The sequence below is a fragment of the Dreissena polymorpha genome, chromosome 3 (assembly GCF_020536995.1).
Source record: "Dreissena polymorpha isolate Duluth1 chromosome 3, UMN_Dpol_1.0, whole genome shotgun sequence".
Lineage (NCBI taxonomy): Eukaryota > Metazoa > Mollusca > Bivalvia > Myida > Dreissenidae > Dreissena > Dreissena polymorpha.
Genome location: NC_068357.1, coordinates 126,784,978 through 126,802,875, shown reverse-complemented (window position 1 = coordinate 126,802,875; position 17,898 = coordinate 126,784,978). Strand labels below are relative to the sequence as shown.

At 33.0% G+C, this 17,898-nt stretch overlaps 1 protein-coding gene across 1 annotated transcript in view; it reads right to left on the bottom strand.

Annotated features, from left to right (window-relative positions):
- LOC127871357 (uncharacterized) overlaps window positions 1-17,898 on the bottom strand; it is a 54,960-nt gene that overhangs the window by 19,752 nt on the left and 17,310 nt on the right. The window contains exon 3 of the mRNA XM_052414166.1: window positions 7,818-7,962. Within this exon, the coding sequence (XP_052270126.1) occupies window positions 7,818-7,962 (145 nt within the window). The remainder of the gene's footprint in view (window positions 1-7,817; window positions 7,963-17,898) is intronic.

The following is a 17,898-nucleotide window of genomic DNA, read 5'->3' as shown; positions in this document are numbered from 1 at the left end:
ATATTCAATGATCATACCAATTGTTTCAGGAGCCATTTAGTTGATAGTCATTGATCATACCAATAGTTTCAGGGACCAATTAGTTGATATGCAATGATGATACTAATAGTTTCAGGGACCATTTAGTTGATATTCAATGAACATACCAATGGGTTCAGTGGCCATTTACTTAATATTCACTGATCATACAGACAGTTTCAGGGGACATTTAGTTGATATTCAATGATCATACCAATAGTTACAGGGGTCATTTACTTGATATTCATTGATCATACCATTAGTTTCAGGGACCAGTTAGTTGATATTCAATGATCATACCAATAGTTTCAGGGACCAGTTAGTTGATATTCAATGATCATACCAATAGTTTCAGGGATCAGTTAGATGATATTCAATTATCATACCAATTGTTTCAGGGACCAGTTAGTTGATATTCAATGATCATACCAATAGTTACAGGGGTCATTTACTTGATATTCAATGATCATACCAATAGTTTCAGGGACCAGTTAGTTGATATTCAATGATCATACCAATAGTTTCAGGGACCAGTTAGTTGATATTCAATGATCATACCAATAGTTTCAGGGACCAGTTAGTTGATATTCAATGATCATACCAATAGTTTCAAGGACCATTTAGTTGATGTTCAATGATCATAAATGATCATTAAACAAAAATCTTACATGCTATGAGAGCCTGATTCTGGCTTTTGAAGTAAGATAGGTTTCATGCTATGTTGAGCCTTTTCCACTTAGATACGTATTTCGACGTGTTTGTAGTCCCTTAGAAAATTAAATTTCATTAAAGACCTTTCTTACTAGATTCAAGTTGTTACATAAAGGCTTCATTTCCAACCCTTAGATACTTTTGAGCAGCAAACAGTATAAAGCCTGAACAGACTGTGAGTTACTTGCAGTCTGTGCTGGTTTTATGCTATTTGCTGCTCACATCAGTGTCTAAAGGTTGGAAAGGGTTAAAACTACAGGCATTTTCTTGTTTTCCTAAGAAATTAGAATGTATTTTAAATGATGATTATTAATGAAACAACAAAACTCAGTCCTTTAGTTATTTAACTTTCTTAACCCTTTGCATGCTGGGAAATTTGTCTTCTACTAAAATGTTGTCTGCTGAATTTCTAAAATTAGCATTTTCTTCGATTTTTTTCAAAGAATACTATCAGAATAGCAAACAGTTTGGATCCTGATGAGAGGCCACGTTCTGTGGCATCTCATCTGGATCCAAACTGTTTGCAAAGGCCTTCAAAATTCGGTTCCCGCACTGAAAGGGTTAAATCTAATATAGACCTCCTTTTTGGAATCTGTATTTTTATTACGTCATTTTTCTGTTATTAGCCGATCTGTGAATAATCCTCTTGAAATAACTTGTCAAACATATTGATTATATAACGTGATAAAATATGAAAATCTGCACACACATGGCATTTTCATAACATAACTCATAAGTCAACAGATTCAGATATGGTTTGATTGGCTTTTTCCACTGATCTCTTATCAATTATAAACAGAAATACACACATAATGACCCAGGCAACTCAAAAATGCTTTCTTTTGTATTTTACGTCTGATGTTTTTTTTACTTTCAGGCCTTTTTTTATTAATTTTTAAACACAATTGTCAAGCCGGAAAAGTCATATTAATATAGCTTGTGATCTTTTGTAAAAACTTTCAACTGAAAATGCAATTTTTTCAAAACAAATTTACTGTACAAAGTTTAAATCATACCAAATTTAACATGCAAGGATCTTTGTCAAAATATTGACATTTTGAGCTGCTCCTTATCAAATTAAACTACATTTTTGTCAAGGCCACCTCAAAACTAGCTTGAATACTCTACATTAACCCTGTTGGCCTACAGAGTGAGTATGGATCGTCAGTACATGTCTTTATTTCAATCAATAGACGGAATAAATAAGAAATAATTTCTTTTAAGATCGCACCCTTCCAGCCAGATTGGATCTTAACTCCAATAAATGTGTTCCACCGTGTTATGTTATGGAAAGGAAAAAAAAGTTTTATTTTTAAGATCTTTGTAGTCTATTATCTATTTGCTCCAGCATTATAAATAATATTTGCTCAGCTTTCAAATTAAGTGTCACATATGTAAATATTTGGTATTTTGAACATAAATGAATCAATAAATATTCTTTGCTCCCAATATTGTAAATTAAAATGCATATAATAGCTTGAATGGGTTTGTTTGTTTATTTTCGTTTAAAATGATCAAATATAAGATAACATCTATACAATTTCCCATTTCTCTTTTGATCTTTATATTTAACCTTCTTTATAATGATTACCTTCATTTCATAGTTATGCCAATATTGACAACTTTTCAGATGTTTGCTAACCTTTCCCAATAATCATTTATCTTTTTTAATCTATATACACCAGTGGTATTAATAGTATTTACTTATCTTTCAAATTTAGTGTTACATATATAAATGAAAACATATTCACATATGAAAACTACAGAAATTATGTAATCTTTTTTGTAACACAGTGTGAGAATCATTTCATAACAAGACTATTGCCAAGCAATATATTTCCCCTTCCGGCTCCACCTTTGTCAGAAATTCCAGCATTGTCAGAATTGTTATATATTTTTTGTTGTTGTCATAGCAACCAGAATTTTTGAAGTAGGAACAAAATGAAATGACGTGCATAATCTCTATATTGCCATCTTTCCATGTTTCAAGTTTCATGAAAAAATATGAAGAACTTTTAAAGTTATCACAGGATCCAAAAAACCACCATTTTCAGCAGTATTTCTAGTCTATTTGTTGCCATATATAGCAATCAGAATTTTTGACGTAGAAACAAAATGAAATGACGTGCATAATGTCCATATTGCCATCTATCCATGTTTCAATTTTCATTAAAAAATAATGCTGTAACATGAATATCCCCTTGCTTTTAAGTTCACTTATACTGTCATAATGTTTAATTTAAATTTGAACAACATCATGTTCAGTTATTGACTGCACAAACTTTATTCACTCTTATCCCTTCTTTTTTGAAAGCTAAAGTTATCGCAGGATCCAGAAAAGTGTGACAGACTCACAGACTGATGGACACACAGAGCGCAAACCTTAAGTCCCCTCCGGTGAAACCGGAAGGGGACAATAATACATGTACAATAACAAATTCTGTTCCTCAAATATCAGTCAGTAAAATGCGTAGGACACTACTATTGCAATTATTTTTTTATGCAGTTGCCATTTGGGAACTCTGTCTCTAATTGATGTTAATTGACATGTAAATCGTCTGATCATTCTTGGGATAAAATGTCTTTTCAATTGCACTAAGCGTACCAACTATGGTGAGGGTTAAAGTGTTAAAATGTCAAATAAATAATTTGAGGGATCTTTTATGGTGAAATTAAACCCAATGCCATACTTAATTATGATGTAGGCAGTGAAATCTGATAAATTATTTAAGAACACTTGAACGCAAAATATAACATTTTGCTCAATAATGGCAGTAAAATTATCGATTAATATTTTTTCCAAAATCAAGTAATCGACAATTAAGGAAAGGCAAGCAAAGAAATCTTTACAATCACTACCATGTTCAATGTATTACAGTGCTGGGTAGCCAAGCAGACTTACTTTATCCAAAAAGAAACGTTTGGTCACATTATTGTATTTGAATAGCAAGACTAAATAAACCCTATACAAAATATCTGTCAATATGACTGAGTTCGGTCATTAGTCATATATATATATATACATGTTCAGGGACAAAGGAATAAAAGTAACATTAATCGCCTTAGTCAATATTAAACCTATATTAAACCTATCCCTGTGCTTTGCATGTCAACTCATTGCAGCCAATACAAGCAGATTAATTTTTGCAAAAAAATATTATGCAATTGTATATCAGATCTTATTTCAATGGTAAAGTTCTTAAATCTATCATTATTTTGTGAAAACTGTATTAAACCTGTACATATTGCATTCAATACTTTTGGGTAGCAATTTATAATAGTTTTTATAGTGTAGCCGGTATTGTTTTATTGCTTAAGTTCCTTATAGCATTCTTATTTATATCACACATTTTAAGATCATTAATCCTTTAACTAATGCTGCATAATATTATCAATACCTCTTATCTTTTATCAATTTTATGTACATATATATGTTTTGTACAATGCCATTGAATATAATTATATAAATAGGCGTTTCATCAAATTAGCAAGGTTTCAAAGGTTTATAAGACCAGTTCTAATGTTTAAAACACTGTTATTCAACAGCATTACAATGATGTAGTACTGACATTATTGCATGACACATTTAGTTTGAGCATCCCAATTCACAAAATATGAAGCCTTAATTTCAAAGCCATATCAGTCTTCAGGACATTAAATTTAAACCTTTCCCACTTAGATATGTATTTTAAAGCATGTGCAGTCCCTTAGAAAGTAACATTTTATTAAATACCTTCCTTACTAAATTCAAGTTTTAAAGGCTTCATTTCAAACCCTTAGATACTGATGAGCAGCAAACAGCATAAAACCTGAACAGACTGCGAGTTACTCGCAGGCTGTTCTGGTTTTATGCTGTTTGCACATAGCCATTTTCATTTTGCTTCTGAGTGGGAAAGGGTTAAAAGGGATCACATACATTTAAGAATGATGTCATTATGCTAAACATATTTGGAGGCATGATACACATTTCAGACTCGACAAAAGTTACAGACATAAGTTATATGGCACAGACATCAAAACTGTTTCAAAAATAATTTTTAGATCTATTTGAAAGCAACTTTGAATACTATGCCAAAATCTGGACATGGGAAGCCATGTACATGTACATTGCAAAACTGCATCAAAATTCTTGACATAATGGGAAGACATGCACATTTCAAAGCTATGTACAAATCCATGAGATGTTGGTTAGCAATGTTCATTAATTGAGCAATCTTCAAAAATTCCACCCATTTAACAGAATGGAGGTCTTCAAAAATGTAAACATATAAGAACACTGCACTATAAGAAAGAAAAATAGCGCATTATTATTTTTTTTAATTAATAGTACCTTCAACTTTTCATGTTGACCTCCTTGGTTGGAAACCCCTTCAGAGTTGACCGCTTTTGTTACAAACCACAACAGAGTTGACCTACTTTGTTACAAACCCCTACAGAGTTGACTTACTTTGTTACAAACCCCTACAGAGTTGACTTTATTTGTTGCAAACCCTTACAGAGTTGAACTACTTTGTAACAATCCGCTACAGAGTTGACTTACTTTGTTACAAACCCCTACAGAGCTGAACTACTTTGTTACAAACCCTTACAGAGTTGACCTACTTTATTATAAACCCCTACATAGTTGACCTACTTTGTAACAAACCCCTACATAGTTGACCTACTTTGTTACAAACCCAAACAGAGTTGACCTACTTTGTTACAAACCCCTACAGAGTAGACTTTCTTTGTTAAAAACCCCTACAGAGTTGACTTATTTTGTTACAAACCCCTACAGAGTTGAACTACTTTGTTACAAACCCCTACAGAGTTGACTTACTTTGTTACAAACCCCTACAGAGTTGACCTACTTTGTAGCAAACCCTTACAGAGATGAAATACTTTTTAACAAACCCCTACAGAGTTGACCTCCTTGGTTAGAAACCCCTACCATTTTTGACCTACACAGTTGACCTACTTTAAAGTGTTACAAACCCCTACAGAGTTGATCTACTTTGTTACAAACCCCTACAGAGTTGACCTTCTTTGTTACAAACCCCCACAGAGTAGACCTACTTCGTTACAAATCCCCCACAGAGTTGACCTTCTTTGTAACAAACCCCTAAAGAGTTGACCTACTTTGTTACAAACCCCTACAGAGAGACTTTTTTAGAATAGAGACAATTACATGTGGGGTTCCAACCTTACAGCATGTTAAGAGTTGATTGTGTAACAGTTGTATCGGCTTAACCTTCCTACATCAGATACCTTTAAGTGACACTCTACCTTCAAAACTTTACAATTTTTTGTCAAATGGCCAAAGGCCTAGGCTGACTAACGTTGGAATTCCTGACTTCCTTCTAACAGATGAGCAGTGATCCATTGCAATTATTTGAACTTGATCATAACTTCATTAGAGATTGCCTTATTATGTTACAATGATTAATATTTTAAAGTCAAATTGTAATAAAATATATTCTGACACTCTGTAACACAAACCTGCGAAGTCATAATGCATACTCCATGCAGTGGAAAAGTGTTTGTATTTCTTAAAAGCTCACAGCATATCCCGAAAATTTGTATAATAAAGTAGAAACAAATATAATTGCAAATTGCTATAAACACAAAGTTATGTAACAATTTTAAGAACTTTTCACAATGATGGTCATAAATGGTAAATAAATGCCCTATCAAATAAAAACGTATTTGCAAACTAATTGTTATTATTTGGCAACTTTCAAACATTAAGATTTTTAATACATTGACTCTAATGCAAATATTATTAGCTCTTGCAGATTTACATAGAAAGAGCAATAAATGAAAACAACAGAAAATATTATTCAAGACTGCTGATTTTCAGTGTGTTTTTTTCGGATTATAAAAAGCCCAGTAGTTAAAACCACAAAGATTTTATTTAAATCGCACACACAAAATCAAGCTCAATGAACAAATAACCACAAAGGCAAGAAAGGCTCAAATGTTCTGCTTATCTGGCACACACCAATCCAGAAAGAGTTAAACGAGTCCGTTTGAAAAAGTACACGATCAGAGGGGGATTTCTGGGTATCAAAATGAATAGGAGTGATAAAGCAGGCCAAATCATGCCTAAGCTGTTTGTGCGTCAATGTTTCCGAGACCATAAAAACCCCATTGAAAGTATGGGTTTTCAACAACATCTCCTCTGTTGCCTTGAAACTTGTCCGCTATGTGTACATGTTTTCTAATGTGAAATAGTTATTTTTAAATTCCCCATGCCTCCAACGTAACGTACAATGAAGCAAGTTGCAACAATGAAATATTTGCCAGCTTTTGTCCAAGGTGTATTTTATTTGAACAAAAAATGTAGACAAACATAATTGATGTTTTATTCCAAACATTAAATCTTTGGGGTTGTGGTTTCAGAAGAACACATTTTTTTAATAAGTGTATATAAACTTATTGACTCCTTCTATTTGGCCATTTTTCGAGCCCAGGGTCATGATTTAATGAAACTAAATACAGGGAAAATATCAAATGTTTCATACCAAATATAACACATCTAAATATTGAAGATTCAATGATGTATATTTTTAATTTTTTGTAACAAAAATAATGCAACAGCCTTACATGTGTGAAGGTTTTTGGTTGAATATTGTAGGATAACATCTACAACAGGCTGATCAGGGATAACACTTTTGTGGAATTTTTAGTTTTATATAAAGTCTCTTCTTAACAAAAATCAAGTTCAGGAGGAAAGCGTCTTCCCTGATAAGCCTGTGCAGATTGCACAGGCTAATCTGGGACCACACTTAACCAACATGATTTAAGCCCAGTTTTCCAAGATCAAGACTCCTATTATCTTTGGTATTTTCTTAAAGTATTATAACTGCCAGCATCATTACAACAACAATACTATCAATAGGCAAGTTGTTGCTTTTTTTCGAAATCATGGCAACATATCATTAAAAGCTTCTCAACATTAATTTCTGGACCAATAAAAAGCAATGACAGTCTTATTTCTCATTAACTATGTTAGTATGGAATTTTATATTAAGAAAGCCACAAATCCAAATAGACCTTAGTCTATGAGTAACCAAATGCAGTTTCCTCATTTAATATTTTGCTCGTACCTTTGCGGCACATTCCGGCCATGAGGCACCTCTGGTAGCGGCAGTATTGGCAACGAATACGGCCTTGTTTCACGATATCACAGTTCCCGCTGCATTGGCACGTGAACGTTGGCTCCCCATCCTTTGTACATCGAATGTAGAAACTCTGGAAACAAGAAAGGACAAAGTAAACAACAGTGCCTTATCCCTTTACCAATACAATACATACTTTGCACATTAAAATTTTGCAGTGCCTAATTAATTCAAATTAAATTGAAGACCAGTTTTACAAGATTCAAGTTTTAAAGGCTTGATTTCCAACCATCAATCATTTGAAATAACGTTCCCAAATGAAGCAGTCATTACCAAAAAGTGTTAACCAAGTCACCATTGTTCTGCTGATTAACAAGAGCACCGCCTTGCGGGTGCAGACCGCTCATCTATTTTCTTTTTAAAGGTGAAGGGACCTATCTCAATTTCAATCACAAAGGAGGGAGGGGTGGTTTGAAGAGGGGTGCATTGTGTGGGGGTGTGGACATTTATTACATTATCTTCCAAAAATGCGAAAAAAAAATTAAAAAAAATCGGGGAGGGGGGGGTGGGGGGTGGGGTGGGGGGGGGGGTGGGGATTCTTGGGTGCGATGGTTGGACGGTATTTCAAGCATAAAATAAAACAAATAAATATTTGTGTTTTTTAACCGTTTCAAAATAAAATTGGGGGGGGGGTGAGGTGGGGGGGGGTATAGTGTGAGGGTGTGGTGTTAATTTGTGAGATGATCTTAAAAAAAAAAAAAAAAAAAAAAAATTAGGGGGGGGGATTCGGATGGGGGGAGGGGGGGGTGGGGGAGGGGGATTCTTGGGTGCGATGGTTGGACGGTATTTCAAACATAAAATAATCAAAATGAATAGTTTTGTTTTTTAACCGTTTAAAAAAAAAAAATTGGGGGGGGGGTGGGGTGGGGGGGTATAGTGTGAGGGTGTGGTGGTCATTTGTGAGATGATCTTAAAAAAAAAAAGAAAAAAAAATATAGGGGGGGGAGGGGGGGGAAGGGGGGGGCACGGGCGATGGTTTGGGTGGAGTCTATTGTGGTATGTCAGGTAAGAGTAGTTTTGTCAAAGTATCAATCAAATATAATCATAAATAAAGAAGTTATGGCAATTTGAGAGTCAAGGTTATTCAAAGGTCAAGGTAAAATGCAACTTGCCAGGTACAGTAACCTCATGATAGCATGAAAGTATTTGAAGTTTGAAAGCAATAGCCTTGATACTTTAGAAGTAAAGTGGATCGAAACACAAAATTTAACCATATATTCAAAGTTACTAAGTCAAAAAAGGGCCATAATTCCGTAAAAATGACATCCAGAGTTATGCAACTTGTCCTTTTACTGTACCCTTATGATAGTTTGCGAGTGTTCCAAGTATGAAAGCAATATCTATGATACTTTAGGGGTAAAGTGGACCAAAACACAAAACTTAACCAAACTTTCAATTTTCTAAGTATAAAGGGCCCATAATTCCGTCCAAATGCCAGTCACAGTTACATAACTTTGCCTGCACAGTCCCCTTACGATAGTTAATAAGTGTTGCAAGTATGAAAGCAATAGCTTTGATACTGTAGGAATAAAGTGGACCTAAACACAAAACATAACCAAATTTTCAATTTTCTAAGTATAAAAAGGACACATAATTCTGTCAAAATGCCAGTCAGAGTTACATTACTTTGCCTGCACAGTCCTCTTATGATAGTTAGTAAGTGTTGCAAGTATGAAGCAATAGATTTGGTACTTAAGGAATAAAATGGACCTAAACACAAAACTTAACCAAAATTTTCAATTTTCTAAGAATAAAAAGGGCACATAATTCTGTCAAAATGCACGCCAGAGTTATCTAACTTTGCCTGCCCAATCCCCTCATGATAGTAAGTAAGTGTACCAAGTTTGAATGCAATAGCATTGATACTTTCTGAAAAAAGTGGACCTAAACGCAAAACTTAAACAAAATTTTCAATTTTCTAAGTATAAAAAGGGCACATAATTCAGTCAAAATGCATGCCAGAGTTATCTAACTTTGCCTGCCCAGTCCCCTCATGATAGGTAGTAAGTGTACCAAGTTTGAATGCAATAGCATTGATACTTTCTGAGAAAAGTGGACCTAAACGTAAAACTTAACCGGACGCCGACGCAGACGCCGACGCAGACGCCGATGCCGACGCCAAGGTGATGACAATAGCTCATAATTTTTTTTCAAAAAATAGATGAGCTAAAAATGCATCAATAATGTAATTCATCACAACTCTTATTAAATATTTCCTCTTTTATAAATTGTTCATATTGTGTTCCTAAGTAACACAAAATTGTTTATTTATAATTTTCCATTCTACATCGTCTGGTGACATTTTTCCAAAAGAAATTAACCTTCTCTGCAATGTCAGTTTTAAGGCTATTTATAGAATGCAAATCTTGACATTGGAATAGCCAATCAGAATACACGGCTCAACAAGAACCCTACTTTCAAGATGGTGGTTTGAAACTATCAACGCAATCGATTATTTATTGTTTTTACAGACGATAAACATTTGAAAAAATAACAAAAAACCCAAAAGTTAATAATTATGTTTATAATGATTCTTTGTCATATTTTTTATAAAATATTGATAATGTAACAACTTTAGGAAAATTAGGCACAAATCAACAAGCCTATTAGCATACTCATGATGAGAAGCAAACAGCACAATACATGAACAGACTGTAAGTTTTGTGCAGGCTGTTCTGGTTTCTGGTTGTATGCTGGTTGCACATAGCAACTGCTTCTGAGCGGGATATGAGTGAATTGTTACAAAATCTTTTCTGTCAAAAAAGGGATTTCATACCACCAATAAAATTTGTAAATAAACATTAACAATAATCAAAACAGGTAATGTAACTTTAAGTGATTAGGTGTAATGGCTTTCAAATGGGCGTAAATAAACTTATCGAACATTGGCTTCTACAGCTAGATGCTGATGAATACTGTCTTGAAGAAGTCATGAAAAACAATATGGCAAAAAAGATATATATATATATATATTTACAATATAAATAACTCAAATTTAAAAGGTTGGAATAAAAATCAGAATTGTAAAAATAATAATCTGTAAAGTCATTTCATGAGCCTTATAAAGATAACTGACCCTTGTTTAAGATAGATTTACAAAGAAGATTATTTCCGAAATCATAAAAACTGCTCTGTAATTTGGAAATTAACCAGTAATACTCGGGAATCTACTTCTACAAAAACATTACTTTTTTTATTAAAAAAAACAGTGGATGAATTTGCTGGAAATGTAATTACAATACACTTAAAGTATACATTCATGTATTTATTTCATGATAAGACATTGAATGCATTTCAGTTAATAAATGCAGGAAAAAAAAACATTTAGTGTATTTTTTCCTATTTTTTTCAATTGTATTGAATGCACATAAATGGCAGACAATAAATTTGGTTTAATGCGCATTAACTTCATTTTTTTGAGAAGCTAGTGATGACTGCAAGTCTTAATGTACTCTACCAATTGTTATTTGAAAGCCAGTAAGGGACTTTCAAACATTCCAGTCCTTTGATTATAAAACTGTGACGCCATAATATAGCAGGATGACATACAAATTTCTCAAGTTAATACGCCAACAGTATTCAATCAGATAACATTAAGACACAAATAAACCTTGAAAATGGATTCTTAAGTGCAAGGCCATTTTGAAATGGCTAATGGAGCTACCATATAGATGGGCGTGTAACACTAATTACAACTTTGATGAAAGATTTGTTCGATAATATTGACAGTACAATTTATGTATACCAATATAAATTTTGTGGTTAACCTGATATATTAATTCAGCTTTACCTCTACGTCACAGTGGTTTGAATGATTTGTGACCTAAAATTATAATCAATGTGCTCCTTTTATGTATGATTTTATTCCAAAGTCATTATGACAGATTTTCAATGTTGACACTTTCAGGAAAAAAGAAATTGAAGGAGGAAGATGACAATTATGTTTATCATGGCAGTATCCATGGAAACAGTGTAAACAAAAAAACAACAAGAAGGTCAAAGTTGTAATACTGATAAAAGCAAATTAAAAATAATGTACTCTATTACATGAGATAACACTAAATGCTATTTAAATGAACACTGCACAAATATATAACCCAGATTTTAACTTCCTTTAGATATTTTCAAGATAAACATTCTAAGCAAGATTTATCAATATTGCGTCATACATAAGTTCTTTAGCATGATACCAAGGCTTTTCTTAGAGTTGACCTTAAGTGACCTAGTTTTGTAAACACACATGACTTTGATTTAACTCTTTCAGTACTGGAACCGAATTTTGAAGGCCTTTGCAAACAGTTTGGATCCAGATGAGACGCCACAAAACATGGCGTCTCATAAGGATCCAAACTGTTTGCTATTCTGATAGTATTCTTCAAAAAAAATCAAAGAAAATGCTAATTTTAGAAATTCAGCAGACGACATTTTAGCAGACGACAAGTTTCCCAGCATGCAACGGGTTAAACTTGGCCTAGATATGGTAAAGATAATAATTCTGAGCAGGTTCCATCAAGAATGAGACATACATTCGGCTTCTTGAATTGCAATAATGCTTTCCTAAGATTTGACCGGCGGACTTAGTTTTTGAAGCAGGTGACCTAGATTCAATCCTGGTTGATATTGTTACGATTAACAATATGACCAAGTTTTATAAAGATTGAGTCATACATGTATCTTTTAGAATGATAACAAGATTTGACCTTGTGACCAGGTTTTTGAGCATATATAATATTCAAACTTGGCCTATATATTGTAAAGATAAAAAAAAGAAGAATAAGTTTTGACAAGATTGAATCATTAATGTGTTTTCTATATTGTTATTACATAATTTTGATATTGTGACCTTCTTTTTTAACTCTTTCAGTGCGGGAACCGAACTTTGAAGGCCTTTGCAAACAGTTTGGATCCAGATGAGACGCCACAAAACATGGCGTCTCATAAGGATCCAAACTGTTTGCTATTCTGATAGTATTCTTCAAAAAAAATCAAAGAAAATGCTAATTTTAGAAATTCAGCAGACGACATTTTAGCAGACGACAAGTTTCCCAGCATGCAACGGGTTAAACTTGGCCTAGATATGGTAAAGATAATAATTCTGAGCAGGTTCCATCAAGAATGAGACATACATTCGGCTTCTTGAATTGCAATAATGCTTTCCTAAGATTTGACCGGCGGATTTAGTTTTTGAAGCAGGTGACCTAGATTCAATCCTGGTTGATATTGTTACGATTAACAATATGACCAAGTTTTATAAAGATTGAGTCATACATGTATCTTTTAGAATGATAACAAGATTTGACCTTGTGACCAGGTTTTTGAGCATATATAATATTCAAACTTGGCCTATATATTGTAAAGATAAAAAAAAGAAGAATAAATTTTAACAAGATTGAATCATTAATGTGTTTTCTATATTGTTATTACATAATTTTGAAATTGTGACCTTTTTTTAGGCCCTGAGATTCAAACTTGGCTTTGATAATGTCAAGAAAAATAATCTGATCAAAGTCATCAAAATTGGATCAGAAATAAGGCTACTTACATGGTAAAAAGGTTTTTCTAAGATTTGACAAGTTGACCTAGTTTTTTAATGCACTTTAACCCGATTAACCCTTTAAGCGCTGAAACGGAATTTTGAAGGCCTTTGCAAACAGTTTGGATCCAGATGAGACGCCACAGAACGTGGCATCTCATCAGGATCCAAACTCTTTGCTATTCTAATAGTATGCTTTGAAAAAAATCGAAGAAATGGCTAATTTTAGAAAATCAGCAGACAACATTTTAGCAGACGACAAATTACCCAGCATGCAAAGGGTTAAAACTTGGCTTTGATATTGTCAAGATTAACAGTCTGACCAAGTTTCCTGAAACCAGGCAAAGACTGACTTTTTGATGAAGTGGGCTTAAAATACAATCATGTACTTTTTCTAAACACAAATGAGGAATTTTGTTGGCGACAGAATGTAATAAATGCTTTAATCATTTCAGTATGCAATGTTTTAAGGTCTTGTGACATTTTGAAACACAATTTGTTACGGTGTATACTGATTCATTGACAAAGCATTTCCATCTTACCATAGGAAAATGTTTTTCTTATCAGCAAAAATTGTAACCCCGGAATGTTTATCTAATAATCCAGTTTGTGGTCTACCCATATAAAGTTTCTTGAAGTTGTATCGCAACAGTTTTAATTCTTTCAGTGCTGGAACGAATTTTGAAGGCCTTTGCAAACAGTTTGGATCCAGATCAGACGCCACAAAATGTGGCGTCTCATCAGGATCCAAACTGTTTGCTATTCTGATAGTATTCTTTGAAAAAAATCGAAGAAAATGCTAAATTTGGAAATTCAGCAGACAACATTTTAGCAGACGACAAATTTCACCGCATGCAAAGGGTTAATTCTTTTAATGAAGAAAAAGCCTTATAAAATACTAAGAGTGCAAATGTTTTCAAATGAATAACAAATTGTCATACAAATTATTTACCATAATCTGTCAAATATGATTATTTTTTAAAAAGTCAGTTTTTCATAAGAATAATGTTATGTATAATAAATGGAAATTATTGATATGTGAGAAAAAAGAATGAAGACAAAAGTCATAGAGTCTGAGTAACTTATTTCTGCCCATGAAAAAAATAAAGGAGGAAAATGGTTTGTTTGTATAAAAAGTATAAATTAAGGTAACAGTGTGAATGAGGCACTTTTCATATACAATGATGGTAACTTAAAGAGCCAATTCACTGTTTTGATACATTATATCTATTAAATCAGAATCATGCATTATTACTCAATTTGTTATCTTAACAACGGATCTATCCAACCCATAATTTTCTCCTTAAATTATTAACCACACACAAAATCTACAATTAAAGCTATTTATGTACTCGTTGCAATAAAAATAAAAAATGCTCAAAAGGTACATTTTTTGATAATCATCTTTAACATTCATAAAGCGTCAGTTAAATTTAAATTTAATTTTTTTAAACATAATACTTTCTGTAAAAATGCACAGTAAACCGGCTCCACCATTGTCAGAAATTCCACCAGTGTCAGAAAAAAAATCTTTTTTTATATTTGTTGTCATAGCAACCAGAATGTTTGATGTAGGAACAAAATGAAATGATGTGCATAATGTCCATATTGCCATCTATCCATATTTCAAGTTTCATGAAAAAATATTAAGAACTTTTAAAGTTATCGCAGGATCCAGAAAAAAACACCATTTTCAGCAGTATTTCTAGTCTATTTGTTGCCATAGCAACCAGAATTTTTGACGTAGAAACCAAATGAAATGACGTGCATAATGTCCATATTGCCATCTATCCATGTTTCAAGTTTCATGAAAAAATATTAAGAACTACAAAAGTTATCCCAGGATCCAGAAAATTGTGACGGACAGAGCGCAAACCATAAGTCCCCTCCGGTGAAACCGATAGGGGACAATAAATATGATTTTACTAACAAAATTCAAGGGTTGTCACTATGGTGACAGTCTTCAGTATTGTTGTGACCTCAAAGGAACTTGTTCACAGATTTTAACATGTTTGGAAGAATGTTTTAAATTGATAAATGTAAACAATGGAATTAAAGAGTGCCAGTATAAAACAGGAATAAAAGTCAAGAAAGAAAACAAAGTAAACCCCATCTGGGCTCAAACCAAAAACATTTAGAGTAAAATTCTAGCCCTTAAACCACTCCGTCATACATGCTGATATAATTAGAGAGGTATTTTATATTTTATATAAGCAATCCTCCTAATGTTTAAAAAGAGAACTATTCAAATTATTCCCTTGTTAAGCATTTGTAACGCTTTATAATTTTCAAATCTTTAAATAGTTTAAAGATAAGTACAATGAATAATTTAGAGCATGATAAATGTTCAGTATTACTTTTTCCTTGCAAAAAACATAATTATTAGTAACAACAAAAAATTTGCAAATCTGAAACATTTGTTTTCAATTTTGTCAATATCAAAACGTGAACAGATCCCTTTAAACATTTGATTATTGAAGATTAGAGGTCTGGTCCTTGTACAAAGGTCATCATTGTACAAAAAGTGTTTATTATATTGTTAGTACTTCATTAATTACTAACAATATTGCCATTTTGACCCCCTTTCCAATACACTAATTCAGCCTCCCTAAGGAAGCTGCTTCTTACAAATGCATACTTATGTCCCTTTTTGAGACAACTAAGTATCTATTGTTTGTTCAAACAGACAGACAGACAGATATGGATGGTGTGATCACTATATGCCCGCAAACTTGTTTTAGTGGTCTAATAATGGTGAATACAAAAAAACATCAATATTTACCCTTTCCCACTTTGATACGTATTTTGATGCATTTGTAGTCCCTTAGAAAGTTAAATTTAATTAAAGACCTTTATTACTACATGTAGATTCAAGTTTTAAAGGCTAAATTTCTAACCCTTAGATACTGATGAGCAGCAAACAGCATAACACCTGAACAAACTGCAAGTTATTCGCAGGCTGTTCTGGTTTTATGCTGTTTCCACAAAGCCATTTTCACTTTGCATCTGAGTGGGAAAGGGTTAAAGAAGCTTATATTTAGAAACTTATCGTATTTTCCTTGCTTTGTTTGTCCTTCCTTAGTCACCAGCCTTCTAACTCTATTATCGCTTTGATTTAGCCCAAGCTTTCATTTATGAGTTTTGAAAGCATCTTTGTTTTAAATGTCTGCAGCAAGGAAACAAAGTGTACCAAAATCAAATTCATAAACAATATCTTTTTAATACGATTAATCTTTAATCCGACCTTTCCTTAAATCATACCAGATTAACTTTTGATGAAGGGACACAACATGTACTGCCTCTTGACCTTCTACTTAAGATTATAAACCTAAATAAGCAGATTTACAGATTGAATAATGAAGTTGAACCTCTAAAAGAGGTAATAACACAGTTTTAAAAACATCATTGAGTCATCCCTTTATGATCTTAATTTTGTTAAACTCTTTCAGTGCTGGAACCGAATTTTGAAGGCCTTTGCAAACAGTTTGGATCCAAATGAGACGCCACATAACGTGGCGTCTCATCAGGATCCAAACTGTTTGCTATTATGATAGTATTCTTTGAAAAAAATCGAAGAAAATGCTAATTTTAGAAATTCTGCAGACAACATTTTAGCAGATGACAATTTTCCCAGCATGCAAAGGGTTAAAACATTAATTTCCAATATTCAAATATGGTTTAATTTAGATATTATCTTTTTATTTCTATATGTACATACAAATTACTGTTCTTTACATGGAAACAATGAGTATGTTTTATGAATGTATGCTGTTATTTTAACCCCTTTATGCCTTAGTGGACTCTCCCAGCCTTCTTAATTGGATCAATTTATTTCCAAAATTAGGGATGTTTAGTATATTTATTTCTATATTTAGAATATTTCTTAAAGAAATTCCTTTAAGCAAACAGCGCAGACCCTGATGAGACCCCGCATCTGGGTCTGCGCTGTTTGCCAAGGCCTTTTCTCTAGACGGTAGGCTCAATAACCCATGTAACCTGCCAAAATCTCGTCCTCTGCATTGTACATGTAAAAATGAGCATGCCTTATCTGAACTGAGTTAATGCCTTCAAAATATGTTTATCGCTTCCACATTACTAGACAGGGTTGGGACATTGGTTGGCAAGGTACATGCATTCCAGATTCTTTTATAAGATTTCGCCACTTTAAAATGGAATTTAATTCCTGTATTGTTGCCACACAATGCATCAAAGAGGGACCCGCAAATATCTAATCTCAGCGGTAAATATGAAACTAAGAATCCACGACAAATAAATGACCATTTAATTTTTGCCAATTAAACATGTTCATATTTGCTCTCGAATGAAAACAAATTAAATCAATATTAAAGGTTCAATTGATGTAAAGACATAAATGATATTTTAAATGTAAAACGTGTAGAGAGTCAATACCAGAAATAATAAGTATCCTACCATTTAATCGCCAACTTTGAGGATATGTGTCGCCAAATTAATACG